Below are 25,427 nucleotides of genomic sequence, written 5' to 3'. Positions count from 1 at the left end.
GTGTCTCAGTTTGGGAGCTGAGATACTGCATGAAACTGGTTACTGGAAAGTTGTAGGAGGTGTCAGTGGAAGATCAGAGGGTGAGACAGGGTAGATGGTCCTGGGCATAGTGTGCTGGTCTGGGAGTTGGGAGACCTCCTTCAGTTCCTTGCTCTGCTGTATGCTTCCTGTGTGACACTGGGCCAGTCACCTTATGTCTCTGTGCCTCTGTTTCCCATCTGTAAAATGGGGACAATAGGGGTGTTGTGAGGATAAATATATGAAAGATGATGAGATGTTCAGATACGATAGCAAAAGGGGTGATATAAGGCCCTTCAGTAGATGGGGGTCATGGAGAAGGAGGGGGAAGTAGCCTCAGTGGTTGGATACATCCAGACGCTCATGATTCCAGTCCTAATCTCCGTGTTAATACTGCTATGGGCCACATTTCCAAAGAGCCTTGAAATCTGCTTCTAAATGTTGCTGGCAAAGAAATAAAAGTCGCTCCCGGGTGTGCAGGAGCCACTGCTGTTTCCCCACACAAACCGAGTTATTTCTGGGCATAGATGATTGCATGCACAAAATTACAGGCTCGTGATCAAAGGCTATTTTTGAAAATGTGGCCCTATCTGGTAGGTAGCAGCAGCACACACCTCCAACCTCAAGAGGAAACAAGATGAGGCTGATACCCACACTGCTAGGAGACTCCCTTACGACTGTTATGGCACCGATATTAGTTTTTCATTTAAATAAATAGCACTTAGATAACTGGAAAGACTGAAAGCAAGGGATTCACAGGGACAGCCTGCTGCTCCCTCCATAGACACAGCTCCACAGGGAGAGTAATTCAGCAAGAATCTGATCTCTTTGCAAACACTTTGCTAGGTGTGATCAGATAACAGGAAGCAGAGCCTGTGTAAAGAGGCACAGAAGCACACATTACCCTCAGCTCTCATGTAGTCATTTAAAGCTCCCACGCCCCTCCCTGTTACATGACACTGCAGCACTTCCTGACAGATGTCCAGATGATCCCACCCTGACCACAGCATCCTGCTGCAATCATAAGAAAGCAGCTCCGAATCTCGCAGCGCATGCTGGAAAGAGAATAGATTTACTCAGCTCTAAACACAGACCTCAGATTTGAACAAGCAAAGGCTGTAACCTAAAGACAAGAACGACAGAGGCTTCTCCAGGAGGGCTAGGAAGCTCTTCATTTCACATCACTTTATTATAAATATGCCCCATTGTCTATTACAAGTTGACCGCCCTGTGAATGTGCCCTCAGATGTGGTGCATATACAGCATGTTAGAGCGGATGCATTTTGATATTTTTCAAGACTTTACTTAATATGTTTCAAACCAGTTTTTCAAGCCCAAGGGAACAGAAAATAACTTAATCCCAGGTAGACCATAACGTTGTGCAAGAAACACTGAACCTTTAGCAGGCAACCAATTTTATTACACTGAATTCTTGGAGAATGAAAGTAGTTCAGTCTAAAATACTTCCATGGCCCCTCTATTCCTGTAATATATGAGCAGCTCACTTAATCTCACAACATCCCTGCGAGGTAGGGAAGAACTATTATCCCCTTTTGAAAGATGGAAAATCAAGACCCAGAGAGACTAAGGCCTACATCAGTGGTTCTCAAACTTCTGTACTGGTAACCCCTTTCACATAGAAAGCCTCTGAGTGCGACCTCCCCTTACAAATTAAAAACACATTTTATAACACCATTATAAATGTTTGAGACAAAGCAGGGGTTAGGTGGAGGCTGACAGCTCCTGACCCTCCCCCACCCCATGTAACAACCTCACAACCCCCAAGGGATCCTGATCCCCAGTTTGAGAACCTCTGCCCTAGATCCTTAAGGGTATTTAACTCCTATTGAAATCAAAGGGAATTAGACACCTCAATACCTTTGAGGATCTGGGCATAAGTGACATGTCCAATGTCACACAGGAAGCCTGTGGCAGAGCAGACTTGATCTCCCAAGCACCAGGCTGTCACCCTAATACCCTGGAAACTTTTCAGCTGTCAAATGGCAGTCTGAGATCAATAAAACTTCTGCCTGCAGTCCTACTGCAACAAGCTACAAACTCATAAGAGCTCTTATACTAAGCAGGGCTTAGATGGGAGAGCACCAGGGAAAACCCCAGAACAGGTTACACCAGCTTTAAAGATTTTGCCTTGAAGCACTGCAGAATTCTTAAAAAGACACAATCAATTTTGTGTGGGATGATTCAAACCAAAACCTACCAGATCTGTTACTGGTAAATCCTCAGCTTGTAAAGAAGCTGTGCAACCCCCAAATAGTGGGTCAGATACCATCAATATACTACAGCTGCTCTGTGCTGCTACGGTGATGCAAAGCAGCTGTAAATCAGGATTAACCAGTCAATTAAGCAAGATTATGGCTGATTTGCGTTTGCAGAACCGCAAACAGATATTGATGTGAATCAGTGAATCTGGGCCTCTGGGTTAGCTCATCTTTCATTTGAGTTTGGTTTCCAACAGTGTACTGGTGTACACAATATGCCGTTATTTAAATGTGGAGAATATCAAACGGTGTGCAGCACAAGGGAGGAGATCTCTGTAAAGTTCCTTGTCTTGAGTTTTCACATTGGTATTTCCTGTGGTGGTCTCTATCCCCTACCCATGGATCAGGCCACTGGCACAACCTCTATCCCCTGGGGTTCAGTGGGAGGAAAAAGCTATCCATACAACATCTCTGTGCCATTGCGTCAGCTCTGGGCCTCTGGCAGCCCCTTCCCAGCTGATCTCTTTCTTGAAGTCTGGAGATGCTCAGATCTGGGAGTCTGATTTGGGTTCACACCCCACTCAAATTCAACCTCTGCCACTCACCAAAAACCATTCCTCTTCGGTGACTCATTTCTACAACACAATATAGATGCAAAAAGAACAGGAGTACTTGTGGCACCTTAGAGACGAACAAATTTATTTCAGCATGAGCTTTCGTGGGCTACAGCTCACTTCTTCAGATGCATAGAATGGAACACACAGACAGGAGATATTATACATACAGAGAACATGAAAAGGTGGAAATATGCATACCACCTGGAAGAGTCCAATCAATTGAGATGAGCTATCGTCAGCATGTTCTCTGTATGTATAAATATCTTCTGTCTGTGTGTTCCATTCTATGCATCCGAAAAAGGGAGCTGTAGCCCACGAAAGCTTATGCTGAAATAAATTTGTTAGTCTCTAAGGTGCCACAAGTACTCCTGTTCTTTTTGCGGATATAGACTAACACGGCTGCTACTCTGAAACAATGTAGATGGCTAGGCCTGTACCCACAGAGTAGAAGCAAAAGTCCGAGCACTTTATTGGTCCAGTCGTTTCAAAAATGTACCCTCTTCACAGACAGAAGACCAAGCCTTAGTAGTTTGACCTTATATATGTACACAAGTATATTTTAATCAAGATATAGAACCTGGTTTTTATTCATAATTTGTACTACCCTGGCAGTGTAAAAGGGCCTTAAAGTGGGTGTGAGTTACACTATACTTAATCCTGCTTTAAGTTCTCCTTTTCTTAGGTTATGTCTACATGATACAGCGGCACAGGTTAGACAGCAAAAAGTGCTTCTGTCCCCATAGTTTACAGTAGTTTCCAAAGAGACACAAACTATATTGGAAAGAACAGCGATGCCTGTATAAATGTGTCTACATTAGGGATTATACTGGGTCAGTTAGGCTGGTAAAAGTCTACACCCATAACTGACATAGCTATGCCAGTACAAGTTTTAACGATAGACCAGGCCCACTATTTCGGAATAAGAATGCCTTTTTCTTTACTATTTTAATCCACTTTGGAAGTGGATTACACTAAACCAGAAAAAGGCATTTACAGTCAAAAATAAGAATGTTCACACATGGCATGATTATATAGCTATTCTGCTTTAAATGCACACCCTACCTTATTCTGGATTAATTTTCATGTGTAGAAAGTCCTTTAGTGTAAACGAGAATCAGACCCATAATACGCAAGAACTGAATTGCAGGAAACTCTAGGGGGGGAAAGTTTTTTGGCCTTTCATGCTAATATTGTCTTGAGGTGGCAAGTTGCTGTACTATAAAACCAGCTGCACTGATCAGAGGAGGAACAAAAAATCAATGCTTAGCAGATTCCGTGACACTATGTTCTAACTCTGACACCACTTTATAAATGCGAGCAAGGACTGTGCCAATTAAACTGTCTCCTTCTCTCATCTATCTGATAAAAAAAAAGCAATATTTGCAACTCTAACATGTTCTTTCCTGCTTGCTGTCAGTGTGACTACAATGCCCTAGATTTTTGTACTGCACAGAGGAATAGCTGGCTCGTGAGGGGAAAGGATGTGATGAAACACAGCAGGGGCAGCACAGAGCTACAGGAAATCTTCTATTTGCTATCTCTGGAAACAGATAATCAACTAGCAATAAGCAGGAAGAAAATTCTTTTCTTCATCATTATAGACTAGCAAAAATATACAGACTCACTGGCCCTGATTGCTTTGCTCCCATTGTACAAACATGATTGAAAACAAAAAAAATTGCTCATACAACCAGCCTCAGCATGTTAGGAAAAAAAACCCAGTTCCCAGCAAGCAGTACTCATGCAAGCAGATTATCTTCTCCAATAAATTATCTAACTCTGTAGTGATCTGGCTGGTTGTTTTATATGTCCTTTTTGCATATATCCAGACAACTGTTTTTTCCACAGATGCTCACTCACCTCAGTAACATTCATAACCTTGATTGCTGCTAGTTGTCCTGTTTTAACATGGCGTCCCTGTGAAAATAAATGACATGCTGTAGGTAAAACAGACATGTATGCAAACCATATGTACAATATTCACCAACTCAGAGAAAAGTAGGGCTGGAAGAGACCTCAAGAGGTCAGCTTGTCCATCCCCTCCTGTTGAGCCAAGATTAAATATCTTTGCCAGCAAAATAATCCAATTAATCATCAATACAGTGATTTTGCATAGCAAGATTTTCTTATTCAGTTGTCTTAAATCAACGAAAATAACACCTGCATGATGCAAAACCATTAGGATGAAATTCAGCACTGTAGAAGGTAAAGAATAGGAAACTCCTGTTTTCAGTGTCCAATGTTAGTTTGTAGGTTGCAATACAGCTCCCAGGAAACAGGTGTCTCCAACCTGCAAACCAACATTTCTTAGTAATCTCAGCAGAGATGTCAAGGATTCAGTGAGCATAGAGCCCAAACGACCTTTTCGTCCCTCCACGTCAGGGCAGAGACAAATTGGTGAAACGAGTGGGGATGCTGGCACTGTTTCTTTCTGTGTTGTACCCTGCAGTGTCCAGAGCTGTCAGTCTGGCAACTTTTCCACAGTTATCAAGGATTACCTTTCAGACATCCCCCGCCCCCCAACGGTTCTACACCTCTATCCCGATATAACACCACCCGATAGCACACGAATTCAGATATAACACGGTAAAGCAGCGCTCCAGGGGGGCAGGGCTGCGCATTCCGGCGGATCAAATCAAGTTCGATATAACACGGTTTCACTTATAACACGGTAAGATTTTTTGGTTCCCGAGGACAGCATTATATCGAGGTAGAGGTGTATATTGTGAAATAAGCCTCTAGAACTCTCAGTGCTACTGCGGTTAACCAAGGGTCAGGTATCAACTTGAAAAGCTTGTGGAGGTTTTGCACTTACAGAATAATGCTCTCTGCTGATATGGGGGAACCCTTCTGAGTTTTGTAATGCATACTGAGACCTAGAAACTGAGACAAGCAACAGCCTTACTTTAAAATGCACCTTTTACACTTCTCTGTTCACCAGGATGGCTAGGCCACATTGCAATGGAAAGTACAGTGTATTACCATGCTAACCAGCACTAATCTCATAGTTGAAGATTGCATCAAATTACACGAGTTGACATCATATAGGTTAAATGTTCCAATTATGTTTTCCCCAGGCCAGATTCGCAGAAATAGCCTTCAGTTTTTTTAGTGCAATTTCTCTCCTGCAAATAATTGTCTGCAATTTTGTACCCACAATTAACTGCAGAGGGCAAACCATAGGAAATCAGGTATTCCAACATGAACTGGTATGATCTGTGGACACTGATTTGCGGTGCAGTTTACACTTGTAAAATTAGAAGGTGAGTTGATCCTTTAAAAAAAAAAATCAGGCCCTATATGTTCAAAATTCCATATGAGAATTATTTTGGGGGCTAAGCAATTTTGCATTAAGAAAAATGATTGTTTAATATCAGTCAGTATGTCACAGTCCTGTTTTCCTTTATAAAAGATAAACTATGCTGAATTTTTGTATATTTGTGAGTGCTCTCTTCTCGTGGGCGCACTTGTGGTCCTGCAAAGCTTTTTCGCGTAACAAAAAAATCCTATAATTCTAGTTTAGCACAGAATTTAAGAGGAAGATAAATGAGACACACCCAAAACATGTGCATGACACACCCATCAGCGTGTCTGACTAGAGAGTCTCTAGTGATGAATGCTACTCTAGACAGATGCCTGCCTTTGGTCACTATCCATTTCAGCTGACGTCAATCATGGTTAGTAAGCTTCCTTTTAGCAGCCACAGTTCCTTTGTTGGAGGCCATTGTTTGCAAATGTTTCCAGGCATTGAATGTCTTGGCAATACAGTGAGAGGACCTACCACAAAGTACAGTAATGCCAGACATGCTGGCACCCTGATTTAACCCCACAGCCTGTCTGGAATTAAACATGCTGATAAATTCAGGTCTTTAGCCACTGTACCTAGCAGGCAGCTGACCTCTCTAGGTGACAGCAGCTTTTAGGGCAGCTGTGTGCGCTGCAAAAGGATGATACACGTCGTTTGCCTTTGAAAATTTAAAAGGATTCTCATCGTTGCTGTTTCACAGCTAGATCGAGGATCGAGATGCGGGAAAGAAAAGGGTTTCTTTTGTTATAAGCACAGAAAGTTTAGTACCAAGATAGCGTTGCATGGGGTAAAGACAATTCAACAGAATAGCTAAGAAGGGGGGGCCTTGGTGTTTTACTTTGATATCAGAACATCTGCCCAATTAACTTGTCCCTTTGTATAAAAGATAGCTGTTATTTTGCAGCCAGCATTATTTCCACTCCATTCAGACCTGCTGTACTTGCTTACTTTTATCACTGTAAACCAGAAATGTCAAATCTGTCTCCACGTCAAGAAGAGAGGAGAAAAGCTGAGAGTAAATGAAGAATTTTAAGCCATTCCTGCAGATTCACTCTTGTTCCGATCCTCTCTGTGAGCTTAAGCTTTTTTTTTTTTTGGCTTGGATTTGGGGAGATAATCTCAGCCCTCACAAAATTTGTAAGAAAAGGTTAACATAAACCCCATGGATCAATTACTTGGGTGGAATGCAATCAATTAAAATGCTGGAGGGCCAGAATAGAGAGAATGTTTTAGCAAGGTTGGAAACATCTTATGAAACAGTTTTTTAATTTTGTCATGAGACACTAACTGTAACGCTATTTGTGGTGAAATGTGGGGTTGTGGGTGTGATTTGTGACATGCTTTCCAGAAATAAATGAGTAATGGGTCTACACCCTAAGTTTCTTAACGTGGCAGGGACGTGGCTCCTTTCATAGCATAGCCTATGCACATGCTAACCTCTGTAATAAGCCTGACATAGGACAGCATTACACATTTGACAAATATACACTTTCCACATGAGCCTACACCACCCGCATCCAGATATGCACAAACAGGCCTTTCCCATCAAATAGGCTGGAGCTACTACAAGGTAGGTGCATAACTGGTTGGAAAAACGTTCCCAGAGAGTAGTTATCAGTGGTTCACAGTCATGCTGGAAGGGCATACCAAGTGGGGCCCCGCAGGGATCAGTTCTGTTCAATATCTTCATCAATGATTTAGATAATGGCATACAGAGTACACTTATAAAGTTTGCAGACAATACCAAGCTGGGAAGGGTTGCTTTCGAGGATAGGATTAAAATTCAAAATGATCTAGTCAAAATGGAGAAATGGTCTGAAGTAAATAGAATGAAATTCAATAAAAGACAAATGCAAAGTACTCCACTTAGGAAGGAACAATCAGTTCCACACATGCAAAATGGGAAAGGACTGCCTAGGAGGGAGTATTGGGGAAAGAAATCGGGCGCGGGGGGAGGGATCATAGGGGATCACAAGCTAAATATGAGTCACCAGTGTAACACTGTTGCAAAAAAAGCAAACATCATTCTGGGATGCATTAGCAGGAGTGTTGTAAGCAAGACACAAGAAGTAATTTTTCTTCTCTACTCCGCGCTGATTAGGCCTCAATTGGAGTATTGTGTCCAGTTCTGGGTGTCACATTTCAGGAAAGATGTGAACAAATTGAAGAAAGTTCAGAGAAGAGCTCCAAAAATTATTAAAAGTCTAGAAAACATGACCTATGAGGGAAGACTGAAAAAAATGGATTTGTTTAGTCGGGAGAAGAGAAGACAGAGAGGACATAACAGTTTTCAAGTACATAAAAGGTTGTTACAAGGAGAAGGGAGAAAAATTGTTCTTCTTCATCTCTGAGGATAGGACAAGACACAATGGGCTTAAATTGCAGCGAGGGCAGTTTAGGTTGGATGTTAGGAAAAATATCTTAACTGTTAGAGTGGTTAAGCACTAGAATAAATTGCCTAGGGAGGTGGTGGAATCTCCATCTTTTGGGATTTTTATGAGCAGGTTGGATAAACACCTGTCAGGGATGGTCTAGATAGTACTTAGTCCTTCCTTGAGTGCAGGGGATTGGACTAGATAATCTCTCGAGGTCCCTTCCAGTTCTATGATTCTATGACTAAAGAGACAACATGACAGTCATGACACACTCCACAGTAGCTCACACACACAACCTCAGTCATGGGAGGCAACGGGAACGGCAGAGAGGACACTGGACTTCTCCCAGATTTTATTCTAAACAGCCAACAAGAATGTTAAAGTGTCCATTTGGACACTTACCAGAGAGGGGCCCGAGGGAAATCTTTTCAACCCCTTATCCAATGAATAACAGTCCCCAGGCTGTCAGCATTGGCTGCAAGCCAGAGTCCCAGCCTGAGACTTGAACCCAGAACTTCTCAACTATAAGGTGAGCATGCTACCACAGGGATGGCTCTTTAAAAATGTTTTAGGCAACTCTAATTAACCCTGGTTAAATTCCTGCATGTAGATTTTCATGGACTGTTAACATAATGCGTGTGCAGTTTAGCAGTGAGGCTTACCAGAGGTTACATGCTAAAGTTGTTTTGATGTATAGAAAAGGCTACTGGCTCTTCTGGCAGAACGGCAGTGATAATACAAGTAAAATCACTGCTCCCTTGGCTTTTCAGCTGCAGCAAGTTTCTTTTCCTGGCAAGCTTTATAAGTGGTTTTAAACATCTTCAGCTCCACCCTGAAGTTCTCACTCAAGCCACCTTCCTGAGTAAAGACCAAGTAAAGACTTTTTTTTATTTTTGTGTTTTATTTATCAAATAACTTTCAGGGGTTATCCACAGTTCATGGGAACTCTTGTGCACTGCTACTTCTCTAGCAGCCGCAAGGGTCTGTTTCGGTAAGCCAGGCAAAACTGGTATCTGTTTTCTAAGAGGTGTTGTTTTTGTTTTTTTGCTTAAAGCCACCCACTGATTGTTTTGACCCTTTTGTTGCTGAGTAATATCAGCCACTGTGTTTATGCTGTGGGACATCTTAAGCCAGTCGTTTAAGAGTCAAATTCTGGGCACTTCACTGATGTGAGTAGTCCCCCCGGTGAGTAAGAGAAGCGGAATTAGGCCCCTAAAAAAAGGAAATTGCTTTGAAAACACCTTCCAACAGCAGGAAAGGGTTAAAGGGCTTCCTCACCGCACCCCACCCCACCCCATAAACGACAGATGCTAAAAAGCTGTTAGTTTCTAAGCTGTTTTTCTGCAGAGTGCTCAAAGGGAGCTAGAGGCGTTTGGGTGGCAGCGTCCTGTGTTAGGCTAGTCTTTTAACTCACGCTTCGGGCTCAGCAGAATTAGGCTGAAGGTGTTTGCGAGGGAGTGACTCCATGTCGTTAATAAGAGGTTTGTTTAAGTTTCAGTCTTCATCTGTGTGCTCAGTTTGTCAGTCTATTATGACAGTTGAGAAGACAGAAATTATCCAGCAGTGCCCTCCCACCCCACCCCGTGAGAGTCACTCAGGTTTTCACCTCAAACGCTACATTAAATAATAGCAAACTCAGCAATAGCCTGACCATCTAGCAGTGCTCAGACATGATGACTTTTCTAGTAAAGATCTCTCCAACATTTTCATGCATCAGGGGCTTAAAGCAATTCTCCCATTGACTTGAACAGGCTTTGGATCTGGCCTCAAATAGCAAAATTCTTCTGCAATATGTTTCCAAAGAAAGCTTTGTTGCACTTTCCTATTTAACTAGTCACTGTAATAATAGTTTACAAAACTGAAGTCAGTTTACACATTCCCCTAAATCTACTTATCACTGATCACAGCTACATTTGTGGAGGCTACTCCATGCCAGAGATCTGGTTTTTGTGTGCTCCAGCTGGGTATTCACACAGGAGGGCAGAGAATGGGAATAGATTAGCCCATGTATTTATCTTCTCAATTAACTTAGCTAGAGGAGCCCTTAATCTGCATCCCCTAAAGTGTCAGACACATTGTACATGCATATGGAGAAGTCAATAGTGGTCAGGCTATGAGCTGGACAAAAGGCTTTGCAGCAATTTCATGGATTTACAATGAGATTCATTTGGTTAGAACAATTACTGCAAATGCTGCTCCATATCAGGAGCAAGTCAAAGGTTCTCCTGTGTGGACCAGGCAGCAATTACAAGTGGAGGTCCCGATTCTCAGTTACATTCAAGCTGCACTTGCAGAGCAGGGATGGATGCTCACAGCCACCTGGCCCCAGCAGAATTCCTGATCTAATTGATGCTGGTAGAGTATGGTCCCTTATGCCAGTGCATCAGACACAGTGGAGCTCAGCTTTGGCACACGCAATCCCAACATGCGCCTTTACACACCCTATGCCGGGGGAGGGAAGGGGAGTGCAGCTGGTGCAGAAGGTGGCTACTCCAGCTCTGCTCCTCCAGTTCTACACAAATGGAGAGTTCCACTGCGCATGGGCATCTCCACCTGGTTTGGAACAGAGAATCTGAGCCAAGGGCTCTAGGATGCAAGTGTCTCATGACTGATTCTGGCTTCCATCTCCTCTTTCCCTCTCACTGATGATTTACTTTGGCTCAAGTCAGCCCCTTGCAGCTCCCATCCCACATGTCTTTCTTGGCACCAAGCGCTCATTTGCTTCCCCTTGTTTCTGGGTCCAACCGCTCCATCTGTCCCAGCTAAACTGAGGCAAGAGGAGCTTGTGAAAGGCAGAGCAACAGCTGCCTCACTGCTGAACTTTTACCATACACTTGGAGTCATACACCAACTGTATAGAGGGAGGGATAGCTTAGTGGCTAGAGCATTGGCCTGCTAAACCCAGGATTGTGAGCTCAATCCTTGAGGGGGCCACTTAGAGATTGGGGCAAAATCAGTACTTGGTCCTGCTAGTGAAGGCAGGGGGCTGGACTCAATGACCTTTCACGGCCCCTCCCAGTTCTATGAGATAGTTTTAAAATAAATATAAGGAGATATACCTTTGACCTGATATGGCATTTCCAAGGACAGTGACTGGTCCTAGTATAAGGGAGCCCACAGCACGGTAAAGGAAACAGGCAGCCACCCACTCACTCCTCATAAGTGCAAGGTGAAGACAAAGCTGCTCAACTGCAGGCTGTTATTGCTGGTGAACTTAAACAAGTAGGTTCCCTCTTCAAAACCCACATCTGGACTTCGAAGCTTGTGCCCATCTCTCACCAATGTGCTTGTGTGTGGCCTCGTGGCTCCTGTGCTTGTGTGTGGCCTCGTGGCGTCCAACACAGGATTGTGTGTCTGACAGACTGGGACCCTCCCCTCTCCTTCTAGCCTGGTAGCTGCCGGAGAGTGTGCGCTCCCCTGGATAGGGCACAGGCCCCCAGTCGGAGATCCATGGCCTAGTCCAGGCTTTGCGAGTGACCTTGGGCAAGTCATTTCACTCCTCTGTTTCCTCTGTGTATTTTCGGTATTGAGATGGGAAGTTCTTTGCGACTGACTGTTTGGGTGCCCCGATCGCCGCTGGGGTCTCTAGGTACTACAGGTGAACAGCAATAGTGCACAGCGTGTGTATTCGGGGGCTGCTTGGATCAAGGCAATGAGCTGCGTCCCACTGACCAGTTTTGCTTTCCCAGGCGGGAAGTTCAGCCTTCCCTGCTTTCAGGGCCGGCTCCGGGGTTTTTGCCACCCCAAGCGGCGGGGAGGAAAAAAAAAAAAGCTGCGATCGTGAGCGGCGGCAGCTCCACCACGTCGGTTTCTTCTTCGGCGGCCGGTCCTTCCCTCCGAGAGGGACCCGCCACCGAATTGCCGCCAAAGAACCTGACGTGCTGCCCCTTCCCCCTGGCTGCCCCAAGCACCTGCTTGCTCAGCTGGTGCCTGGAGCCGGCCCTGCCTGCTTTTGTCTGGTATCAGAGAAGGGGAGGCTGAGGGACAGCCTGCTGCAGTGCGCCTTAAGCCTCAGTGCTGGGCGGGGGGGAAGGGAAATTGTTTAAATGGGACAGGAATAAATGCCGAGACACAAGTTGTTAGGAGTTTATAGCTAGTTTTTGTTAGTTAATGGTCTGAGGCAGAGCTCAGGGTGGTTAATGCACTAAAAACAAGCATTGAATTGCAGTTATGAACAATTTCTCCAGGATTACACCATTATAAACCATAACAAATGATTTACAACAGCAATTGTGACAGCCAGGGTGGAAAAATTCCATCACTCTTTGGCAGTTAATTACCAGACTTCCCCTCTCCTCACCCTCCCACTCCCAAGGAATTCAGGACACTCCTTGATGGGTTTCTAATTCTGATTATGGCCCAATCCTTTTGTTTTAATCATGCAATCGGAGGCATTGCTGTGAAAAGCCCACTTTGGCTGACACTATTAAACTCTCTGTGGCAGCTCTCTCACAGCCTTGCCTGTTTGTCATATGTTGATTACCTAAATTAAACTGCACCTTCCCCTGAGGGATTTTTCCATCCTTTGAGGTGGCAAGAGTCCCTCAGGCCTGTGAGCACAGGCTTTCTTAGAATCATAGATCAGGAAGGGACCTTGAGAGGTCATCTAGTCCAGTCCCCTGCATTCAAGGCAGGACCAAGTATTATCTAGACCATCCCTGACAGATGTTTGTCCAACCTGCTCTTAAAAACCCCAAATGATGGAGATTCCACCACCTCCCTAGGCAATTTATTCCAGTGCTTAACGAGCTTTATTCCACTTCAGTTCTGGGAGGCCTCTCAGTTCCATTTGTCATCTGCAAAGCTTCTTCCTTCTACAGACCACTTTCATGCCAAGAGGGCAAGATATGCTGCAATCTGCGAAGCCACCGGCCGCTTGCGCTGCCTGGATGCTACCCAGTGGCAGGCAGTGCTGAGAAGCAGTGTAGTAGCCCAGTCAGAAGCCTCAACCTGTAGACACATCACATTCCCTCAGGCACCTCATCTCTATTATACTCCAAAGAGTTCTAACTCTCACTCAAAATCCACAGCAAGCACAGTTCTAATGCTGGGGCACCAGGGCAACTGATGGCTGGATAAAATCTTTCTCCTTCGCTGCTCTCCATAAACATCCGCCTTCAATGGTAACTAGAGAGCTGCCTCTGCCATTTACCATGGCTATAGCCAACAATGAGAGTGGAAAGCAATGATGATAATGTGAGAAAATTTCCTTAACTTATGACACCTCAGCAAACTAAACAATCTTCCTAGCTCTCAACTGGCCTAACCTTAGAAACTCTGGGCTAGAAAGCTTACTTAGCTGGGGTGAACTGGCATTACTCCACTGACTTAAATGGAGCTACACCATTTACGGATCTGGCTGCAGGAATCTTTCCCCAGATAGGGGTGTTAGCTGCAACCACGTCAGGAAAACCATATACAAGTGACTCTACAGAGTAAGATTATCCCTGCCCACCAACTCCAGTGAACAACATGCTAATTAATGCACTGCAAAAAATCAAAAATGTTCTTTATGGTTCCTAATGTTATTCTTATGTGGTTAATCACAAACGACCTTGTGAATGTGTATATGCCACGCAGTATACAGTCAGCTATTTATTAGCCTTTAAATGGGAAATATAGGTAAGAATATATAGTTGAACAACTGCATATTAAACTACAGAACGGCAAGATGTAAAACATCAATGCTAATCTAACAATCTTGCATGTTGATACATAAAGAGTCAGTCAGAGATTAATTATTGATATCCAACATACTGTATTAAAACACAGCAGTTATATTAATACCATGAATTAGAGAGGTGAAATATTAATAACAAAATTGAAAACCACTCAAAAAAAATCAAAATTTGTCACATTTCATTCCAAATTTGAAAATGGATAATTTTGCTAAGGTTAGCAAATTTATTCAGCAAAAACAATGGCAATATCTAGTGAAAAATGAGCTCCTTTTAAAGCAAACATTGGCTTATTTCTAAATAGGAATTAGCTTCTCTCACCCCCCAAATCTTGATGGCTTTTTACTCCAAATATATAAACAATTCTGCATGGATCTGAAATGAAAATATCGATTTTATCAAAATTCGAGGGGGGTATGAAATAGGCAAAAAACAAAATGTGTGCATTTCTCCCAGATCTACTGAGTATTTAAGCCAAGGCTTGGCAACCTTTCAGAAGTGGTGTGCCGAGTCTTCATTTATTCACCCTAATTTAAGGTTTCGCATGCCCGTAATACATTTTAATATTTTTAGAAGGTCTCTTTCTATAAGTTTATAATATATAACTAAACTATCGATGTATGTAAAGTAAATAAGGTTTTAAAAATATTTAAGTAGCTTCATTTAAAATTAAATTAAAATGCAGAGCCACTCGACCGGTGGCCAGGACCTGGGCAGTGTGAGTTCCACTGAAAATCAGCTTGTGTGCTGCCTTTGGCACGTGTGCCATAGGTTGCCTACCCCTGATTTAAGCAAAAAAAAATGCCGTAACTCCTATCAGCCACACTCATAACATTCACGCACAGGAGGTTAAGTTATGAGACTTTCCCATCCCTATAATAAAGTAGTGTTACAAGCTGGGTAAAACCTTGTTATAGGCTGTGTTAAAACCTTGTTCAAACTGATGTGTGACTACATCTTTCACTCAACATAGTTGTAAGAGATAGTTAAGGGCCACACCTAAAACAAGTTAGTCTCCAAGGTGCCACAAGGAAGCCTCATTACTTTTGCTGATACAGACCAACACCCTAATAGACCTTCAGAGTGGTAGCCGTATGTCTTCACTAGCCTGTGTCAGCTTACTTGGGATCATGGGGCTCAAGTTGTGGGGCTGTAAAACTGCGGTGTAGACGTTTGGGCTTGGGCTGGAGCCTGGGCTCTGGGACTCTCCCCCATGCAGGGTCCCGTAGCTTAGGTTCCAGCCCAAACCCAAAATGTCTACACCACAATTTCACAGCCCCATAGCTCAAGCACCACGTGCCCGAATCAGCTGACATGGGCTAGCTGTGGGTGTTTAATTGCAGTGTTACACTCTGCCCAGAAACGAGCACCATGCGGGCAGGGGGTTCCATTGGGTATTGTGACCAGGTGTGTGCGCATACTGTGACAGGCCAAGGCCAGATGGCTATAGTAAAGCAGTGAGGAACAGGTATGTTAGCCCCAGGCTAAACAAATCCCTGGTACCTTGGTAACCAAATGGCAGTTGCTCCAGGTTAATCAAGACACCTGGGGCCAATTAAGATCCTTCTAGAAAGCAGTGGAAACAGCTAGGTTGATTGGGACACCTGAAGCCATCTAGGGCTGGCGGGAACTAATAAAAGCCTCCCAGTCAGTCAGTGAGGTGTGCATGTCAGGAGCTGTAGGAGGAAGCTGTGCTGTTGGAGAAAGTAAGCAGTACAAAATCCGTATCAGGCGCAATGAAGGAGACCCTGAGATAACTGTGAAGGAGATATTGAGTGGGGGCTGCTGTGGGAAAGTGGTCCAGGGAATTGTACATGTCCTATTTCCAAAAAGTCAGCTACCATAGCTGCTACGATTAGGGTCCTGGGGCTGGAGCCTGGAGTAGAGGGTGGGCCTGGGTTTCCCCCTCCCCTCCCTGATTAATCACTGAGACTGGGAGATAACAGAGACTGTGTCAGGGAGGGTTGCTTCTCCTCATCTCCCTTGCTGGTTTATGATGAAAATGGCTCAGTAACCTGTGACCCTTGCCTCTAGCGAGAGAAGGGCTGTGTGGAGTGTCTGAGGCTAGCAAAATCTGCCAGGAAATGTGGAACCCATGGAGACGAGGACACAGCTTTGTCACAATACACAATGGTGTGTGAGAGAACACACAGATGTGGAGAAGACCAGAGAAACAGAGGCAAAAAGCAAAGAAGCCACACAGTACCCTGTGAGCACAGTGTGACCCAGGAAAAGCTAGAGAGAAAGCTTTGGGGTCTGCTGCCTAAAGAGGCTTAAAGCTGCAAGCTCAGAAACGGCTACTTTTGTTCTTGGTTCCTTCTCCATCCAGGGACACAGGACTTTGTACATACATGTAAACAAACAAGACTGTGTCAAGAATACCAGAATCCATCCATTTCTACTTCTAACTGGAACATTCCCAGGACTCCAATATTTGACTAGCTGCTTGGGTCGAAAAGGGGCAACAGTAGCAGCACGTTAGTCAAGAGGAGAGATTAGAGTATGTACCTTTTTCCATTAGTTAGAATACATTAAAAATCCTGGGGTGTGCATGTCACCTTTTCAGAGCAAATGACTAGAACGAACAGATGTGGGAGGAAATAGACAATTTTTATGCCCATATTGCAACTGATTATATCATGATCCACATGAACTGTAAAAACCAAGAGGCACTCAGCCACCAGAAGCAGCTTTTTTTTTCCCTTTTCTTTTTTTCACCCTTACAGTTCCTATTTCCTCCCATTGTACCAGTGGAAATGCAAAGTGTATGCTTTGCTTAATGTTCATCTGTGTTTGACTGCAGGTCAGTGCAAAAAGAAAACCAGACAAAAAGAATCAACTTAAACCTTTTCACAAACAGATTTGAATATCCACATTTTTGCAATATAAACACTCGATTACTGTCCCTGTGCAAAATGTGAAAGCAAAATATGAATTTGACTTTGAGGTCCCTTCCTGCCCTACATTTCTATGATTCTGTGAAACAGCTAGGGTTCAGGACAAAGAAAATACTTCTTTCTAGGCTTTAGGAGTGTCAGTGTTGGCTTTTCTTTGCTCCCAGCAGGGGTCAATGGGCTTTGTACCATTAACTTCAATGGAAGTAGAATTAGACCAAACACTGCACATCTTTGAAAATCCCACCCTAGACATACAATGAGGGAAGGTGTTTTACTTTGAAAATTGGGCCCAAGCAGCCATTATTGCAACACTTTAAAAAAATTACTCATTGATTATGCTTGAGAAGTCAGTACAAAATGAGGTAGCTGGCAATGATGGCTACTGATACAAGTTTACTTCAACCCACTGCTGCCCAAGTGGCTGTTATGGGGCATTTAGAAAGTGCCCTTTTGCCCTCCCCTGTGGCAGGGCCGGCTCCTGAGGTTTTGCAGCCCCAAGCAGCCAAAAAAAAAAAAAAGCTGCAATCGCGATCTGCGGCAATTCAGCAGGAGGTCCTTCGCTCCGAGCGGGAGTGAGGGACCCTCTGCCAAATTGCCGCCGAATACCTGAAAGTGCCTCCCTGCTCCGGAGTTGCAGCCCCAAGCACCTGCTTGATAAGCTGGTGCCTGGAGCCGGCCCTGCCCTGTGGCTATCTAGCTATGCAGTGAAATGTCGCTAGGTCCTGATGCTCTTTGGAGCCCCCACTGGAATGTCAACTACACGGCAGCTGTCCTAGCACAACCGTGAAAGGCACGTAGAATTAGGACAAAGGTCATTTTATTTTTACTCCCATTTCAGGTTCTCAAGTTTTGGACTAGGGTAACGGTCCACTGGCAGAACTCCTACAGATGCCATCAGAGTACATGTATAATGATGAATGGGAAAAAAAAATGGGGTGATCTTCTCAAGGCTCATTTGAACAAGCTGCTGTAGCCCTTGCTGGAAAATGGAGGGAAATAGTAAGCGGCAGCACATTTGACTACGCAGAGTTAATGAGCTACTCTGCTAGGTGCCCTTGTGGTCTATGCGGACCACAGAGACCTCGGGGCACACGTATAGGGCAGCATGGGTGCAGCTATGCTCAGTGATGGCCAGACCCAAGTCCACTGAAGTCAGTGGAAAAGCTCCCGCTGACCTTATGAAGTTGGCTCAGACTTTGAGTGATTTACATCCAAGCATCCTGAAGGAAATCCAAAGTATGTCTTCCTAATTGTTTAACCAGGAAGACTAAAGCTTCTCTGAAACACTGGCTGTTCCCAATTCAGAAAAACACACAGGTGTTTAACATGTGCCTAAGTGCCATTACTTCAAGGGGACATAAGCATGTGCTTAAAACAAAGCAAGTATTTAGGCACTCATCCTGAATGGGAGCCATTATTAGGATCAAGAGAAAAGAGGTTCCACGCCTAGCTATAGACAGACACAGAGCAGAGCCAGCGTGAACAGAAGGAGACGCGTGAAAATGCAGGCTGCTCAGTTATTCCCTTTCCTCACATTTTATTTATTGGGACATAAAACCTGATTTCTTTAGGCTTAAATTTCAGTATTTACATAAATAACGGTTTAAACAGTCTTCCCATTCATCTTGGGTTTAAACATTTGTCACATCTCTTAACATCTGTTGAAACACATCGTAGGGTTTCCAACCTCAGAAACGCAATTATATCAGGATGCTGCTATCTTTCCATGCCAAAAAATGGTGATTTCACAAACGCAGGAGGCTTTATTTGCCTCAAAGATTTTCTGATTCTGTGGGTGCCTGCTGGCAGAAGGGCTGCAGGCTTCCATGAGTCAGCAGCAGAGCTGGAATTCAACTGCCAGAAAGAACCGGGTGGGAAGGAATAGGGGGCCACTTTCATTTTGTCTGACCAGGTTCATTCTCAAACTACAAGGGCTCAGACCTCAAAGGCCCCGGCATAAGGCCAAAGCTGCTCAGCACCTGTGGAATTCGAGAGTGATTTATGAAACCAAAAGTTCTGTGGCACCAAGAAAATATTCATACTAAAAAATAAACAGTTTAGGAAAAACTCAGGCTTTGGAAGTTTCTCTTCTCATTTTACAGGATGAGGCCCGTACAGAGAGACTTAAAGTGGGGTGAGGTAGAAAAGTATGTCTCCACGCCAATGAATTTTCTTCCCTGACCTTAGCAGTCTGTATCCAGCTTCAGAAACATAATGGACTAACTAATGCGTACATGCATCACCATGCTCTTCTAGATTAAATCAGAATGGTTTAAACTGTGTCTCATAGGCCCTGTACTACTGACAGGAAATGAAGATTTTCCTTTAGCTCAGAGGAAGAGGCCTGGTATTTTCGAGCAGAAGAATCTGTGGTGAAGGTTCTTCACCACAAAGCTCTGAGTTGTGCAGATCAGTGACAACCATGAAGTTAAATATATCTGCGAATAATGTTGCCTTCCCTCATGCTAATAAAACCTTTTGTATGATCAGAGACACAAATGTACACTGTGTGTGTCTGTGGGTGTGTGCGCGCGCACGCGCACTCAGGCATGCTCTCTCTCAAGTAATTTTGCCACTGATTTTTCTAAGAGCGTGATCAGGTTCCTGGTTCTTGTGTGTTTTGTAAATTGTTGTTTATTTGAATTTTCTGTTGTATACAATGCAGTATGCACAAGGGACAATCTCAGGTTAAAATCATGTCATTTTTTTTAGAAATATCCTTATCTATATAACTAATAGGACTGGAATTTCAGAAGAGCCTAATAGTATGCATACACTGCAATGTAAGCCCAGGGCTAGCAGCAGATCCTGGGTTTGTTAATATTTATAAACCTAAGTTAGGAATTGTTGTTCCAATCTAGGGCTCCAGCCTCTACACTTCATTATGCAGGCCCAAGTCCAACCACCCATATCCCAAACTGCCTAGCGCCCTCCCAAAATATAGCTCCTCTAGCCTTTTGTTCATGGTGCAGTGTGGGAAAACTCAACTGTCTACCAAAGTTGACTATCCAGAGGACACAGAAAGTCGCCTCATGGAATTGTGGTATACTTTGGTGGACTCCCTGAGCACGAGTTCACTCGGGCTGCATCTACACTGAAAAACAACAGGGCTTTAACACTGGATTCTGGCTTGACTCACGCTCAGAACCTTCGTTCCTATGGGGTCCTGGAATCCAGAGTCCAGGCCCTGGGTTAGCACAATTTGTGTGTAGACAGAAGGGGGGCTAGGTTTGAGCCTGATTCAATCCCTAGGCTTACAATGCAATGTAGAGATACCCTAAGGGAGTTAGGGCACTTAACTCCTATTGAAAATTTTAGCCTAGATCATTAAACCTGTAAGAATTTTTTAACATCGGATTTGTTTTTCACTCTTTATGTTGGTTGTTGAAGTTTCTCCTGCACAGCTTGTGAATAATGCATCCATCTCACATACATGCTGGTAAAACCTTATTACCACACCGTACTCCCATGTATGCTTTATATCTATACATATATGACCAGATTTGCAGCTGGGGTAAACAGGTGTAGCTCCACAGAAGTCACTTTATCCCTCCTGAGGATCAGACCTTAGACAGGTGTGGTGCATGGATAGCAGGCCCCAAAACTACTTGTTGAAAAGAATTAGAATGCATTGCTACAAATACAGAGTAGGGCAAACAACAAAAATCTTCCTGACAACCATTTGATGGATCTGGTTCATGGTCTTGTATGTCTCCTTCCAGTGGCTAACTTGCTGACAAATAACGTCATGCAACCCTTTCCTCCTGAGGTGGACACTGTGGGTGAAATCCTGGCCCCAGTTAAATCAGTAGGAGTTTTTGCCAGGATGTGACCCCACAAACTCAGTGGCATCCACCCTAAATCATCAGAGTTGGCCATCAAGTTGGTTCAGAAAAAGGACAAACTTCTTGCAAAAATTTTTGCACAAAATGTGTCCCATTTATCCACTGAAATTTTAAAAAAACTCAACATTTTCTCAGCCAGCTCTACCTAACTATCATCTAGACATAGAAAGAAGGATCTGATGGCCACAATTAGAGTTTGTGAGATGAGTACTGCAAAATGTTGGTCTCCTAATTTCTGATTGGACTCTGCAGGAGATAATCTCTAAGGCACTGTTCCTGCAAAGAACTCTGCAAGAAGAGACCCCTGTGTCCACAAATCTGACTAAAGGGTCCCTATGCCCACTGTCTACAGCATTCGATGTTTTGAAGAATTGGGTTTCCAAAATTAATAAACTGATTTCTTACATTTGTCTTTCTGAAAAGACAAATCAGTTTATTTAATGTACTTTTTTCTATTATGCCTTAAAACACTGCCTCGAGGTTTGTTTTTCATAAAGAAAATTCTAAATTGAGTAGAGTCTGTTATTTTGTCTAAACCACTCTAATGTTTCATATGACAGATGTCTATTTGGCAAAATTTCTCTCTTCAAGTAAGCTACAGGTCAGATTTAGTCTAATAATTCCCTGCCAGCTAAAAGTGCATGTCCACTTATTGCATTTATTTTAGCGACTGAAGTCAATCAGCACCCAGAGAGAAATTAATTAACTAAATGAAAGGAGAACTCTTGGGAAAAATTTTGTATAATAATTGCTAAATACAGTCCAGTTAAAGAACTGCAGACCTACTGTTAGACAGGAGAAGCAGTTACCGGTAACTTTAAAACAACAGCAAGATTTAACTTTACTTGATGAATTAATCAAAGAAGGGGCTAGGATTGCTTTACCAGATTTTAAAGCTCTGATCTGTTTTTGTCTTTCAATGCTCTTATTCTCCCAGACTCATTTTGTTCAATGTTGGAGGAGTTGCTTACGAATTGCCAATAGGTTGACCAGGTAGCAAGTGTGAAAAATCGGGACGAGACGGGCGGTAATAGGAGCCTATATAAGAAAAAGACCCAAAAATCGGGACTGTCCCTATAAAATCAGGACATCTGGTCACCCGAATTGCCAGGCTTTCCTACCTGTGACAGGCGTGAACATTTAGCTCCTACAAAGGCTACAATTTCAACTATTCATTAATATCATGCAGTTGGCCCCACCAGACTGGTCTCCAATCCATTTTCTGTCATTCCTCTTCAGTACATCCTGTCTATTGACACTTCTCTTTCTTCAGAGTTGCTAAACTTTTCTTGCTCTCCTAGCCATGTTCAGTGGCCCCAGAATTGTGATATCATGGGTCCATTCCTGCAAAGAGATTCCCCCTGTGGACTCTTACGCTCATTGGAAGTCCCCTGGGAGTAAAGGTCCATGCAATTGGATCTTTTTGCAAGACTTCAGCCATGGTTTGGAGTTAGAGCTCATAGGATTTTGTGACAGAAGAAGTTCACTTCTGTTACCGTTGTTCTTTGTCAACTTTTTATGTTAAATTTCTGCTTACGTGGGATCCGTGAACAGATAATGGACCACACTGTTGTCTAAGTAGAAGATTTTACAATACTTTTAAGATCCATTATGTACAACCTCCGGCGTAATGCCTAGAAGAAATCAGTCCATCAAAATGGCTGGAGGTGAGGCACAGAAGCGACTAGATGGCACTTATTTTACCTATTTACAACCATTTTTTAAAATTACAAAAGTACATTGGCTACCTATGTATGTATTTGATTGTATCCCTCTCCCTGCTACCCTTGATATTTCACAGTAAGCTTTTCAGAGCAGGCGCTGCATCTCTGGGTATGATACGCTGGGAGCTACAAACGTAGTTCCCAGTTCGGGTAGACATACATATGCTAACTCCAATCGAGCTAGCATGCTAAAAACAGAGGTGTGGCTGCAAGGGCATGCATGGCCGCTCGTGCCAGCCCAAATACGCATCTTGGACCGGATTGTACTTGGACAGCTAGCCCCAGCTGCCACAGTCACACAGCTCCTTCAAAGCTAGGAATTACAAATCCCAGCTGCAGTTGTAATAATACCCTTTGTATACATCTATACAGCACCTATTACAACGGGGCCTTGACCCTCACTAGGATCCCTATGTACTATGGAAAATAAATAGATAATAATAAAATAATAATTATAATAATGAGATTTAAATCTCACCAGACTAGATCATAAGACCTCAGCTTTATTGAATCTGAACCAAAACTCTACCTGTGATTCAGCTTCAAACCGAGTTCTCAAACTCTAGCCTATCCTACCTCTGATCACTGCGTCCTTGACCCAATTTTAGTTTTAATAACAACAGGCAAGACAATCAATTGCATCACATAACAAAACAGATGGCGGGCTGCTGGGGGGATGGGGGAGAAATAGTAAACAACTTGAATATTCCACTAGGTCCCTAGCCTGTATTAGGGGCTTAGGGGAAACAAATTCAGAGTAGCAAAGATTTGGGGGATGGCTTAGGGTATAAAATAAGCTTAAAAACCAGCATACTATTTCCCATGCAAGTAAATCTCCATTGTAAAAAAATGTATGTTGGGACAGCCAAAATTTTACAATATTGCCATCCCCAAATGTTCAAAAATCCTGAGTCAGACCCCTCAAAATCATGAGACTGGCTAAAAAAGTATAAGATTGATTTTAAAGATAATATTTTGAGTGCTTTATTTCCCTTCCGGTTTAGGGTTCACTTGCATCAGGTTTTCAAGCTTTTCTCTGCCACCATCAGGACTAGATGCTCACTTTGTTTTTCCACATGAAAGCTGAGATTCCCATGACTCCAGCAGCTCAGGCTTTAAGAAAGACATGAAATATATTCAGACTCATGATCACACCATGGGAATTGGGAACTCTGCTTTAATACAAATAGATTTTTGCAACACAGGGGAAGAATACAATTGTCCCCCGTTCGGCTGGTGGAGACAAAGTACTTTTGGATAAGTGGGAGTTTAAATGAAATCACTGTTCCCTATACAGGTGAGGCCAAATCTTATTTACATTTTATTTGCTCTAGCAAGCAGCAGTAACATTATTAGAGTGGTGCATGGCAAAGCAGTCTCAGGATAAATGAGATTCAGGCCCAGCATGTATAGCTTTGCAGCTATATAAAAACAGGTATATATTACAATGTTATGAAAACCAAGTGGCTAACAGGAGCCTGCTGCTAAATACATGCTAGAAGGAAGTTATGACGATTACTAAAACCAAGCCATTGAAGCTGAGCCCTAGAGCTCTGTTATAGCCAAAGAGAGTGCAATGTGGGTATAAAGCACTATCATTTAGACCTGGTGGCATTTTACACCCAGGTGTAAATGACAACACCAATTGCTGGACACTGAAGAATCAGGGTCCAAATGTTTATTTTCAAAGATCTGGGCTACACCCAGAATCGCCCCAGTTTAAGTAGAAGTCTGTTTTTAACCCAATTTCATGAGGAGTGGACATTCTGAATGGGATTTGAACCTGGCTTCTATCAGTTTTGCTTGTGTCAATATTGGCTCGCCCAACTACTTTGGGTGGGATTTTCAAAAGTGCTCTGCTTTGGCCTGACTCAGCTCCTGGAGTTGTACCAGCAACTTCAATAAGGGCAGAGTTAAGCGAATGCCAAGAACTTTTGAAAAATCAACCCTTTACTTCTATGCTACTAAATCATTAAATAAACTGGTGTAGCAGGCTGGCAGTTACTTGCTTTACCACTGAGTAACAGGGCTTCTGATGGGTGGAAGCCCCAAATTCATCTATCTTCTGCTCCAGTTAGAAGGGAGCCTTATCAATAATCACCTCAGTAAATGCTGGCCACAATTAGGGCTGGGCGCAGCTGGTGGTTTGGCCTTCACAGCAGCCAGATGTGAGAACGTGGTTCTGTGTCAAAGTGACAAACCTGCTTTTGTTTTTGCCAAGCAGCAAGGTGAGAATCATTTTCCTTTCTGCCAGACCTTCAAATCAATCAATCTCTCTCTCTCTCTCTACTTGTGCACCGGCACTATGAAGCCAAGTAAACCATTCTAGAGTGAGTGGCCAGGATCTCAGCAGATGTACATGGGTGCAGCCCCACTGAAGTCAATGAAGCTGTGTCCATTTACACCAGCTCAGGTTCTGGACTAAGCTCTTTGGAACTCCCAATTACCCTGGCATGTTTTAACTTTTTTTAAAACTTGGTTTCTCCTTTTAATTTATTTTTTTAGTGCTCATAAAAGACACCAATGAGCGGAGGTTTTCCTAGACAACAGGCTCTGCGTAAAAAGTGGCAGTTAAAGATTTCTTTATCCTCCTGCCTGTTATGAATTATTGTTATTGTTTGTATTATAGCATCTAGAGGCCTCAACCAAGGTTGGTGCCATTGTGCTAGGCACTGTATAGACACATATTAAGAGATAATCCCCCCCAACCCCCAAAGAGTTTATAATCTAACAAAGGGTGGGAGGTA

At 43.3% G+C, this 25,427-nt stretch overlaps 1 protein-coding gene across 1 annotated transcript in view; it reads right to left on the bottom strand.

The window, feature by feature from the left end:
- Positions 1–25,427, bottom strand: part of NRK (Nik related kinase) — a 133,005-nt gene that overhangs the window by 78,793 nt on the left and 28,785 nt on the right. The window contains exon 3 of the mRNA XM_030576051.1: positions 4,715–4,771. Coding sequence (XP_030431911.1) covers positions 4,715–4,771 — 57 coding nt within the window. The remainder of the gene's footprint in view (positions 1–4,714; positions 4,772–25,427) is intronic.

The sequence above is a fragment of the Gopherus evgoodei genome, chromosome 9, assembly GCF_007399415.2.
Source record: "Gopherus evgoodei ecotype Sinaloan lineage chromosome 9, rGopEvg1_v1.p, whole genome shotgun sequence".
NCBI classification, from domain to species: Eukaryota; Metazoa; Chordata; order Testudines; family Testudinidae; genus Gopherus; species Gopherus evgoodei.
This window is presented reverse-complemented; position numbering and strand designations above follow the sequence as displayed.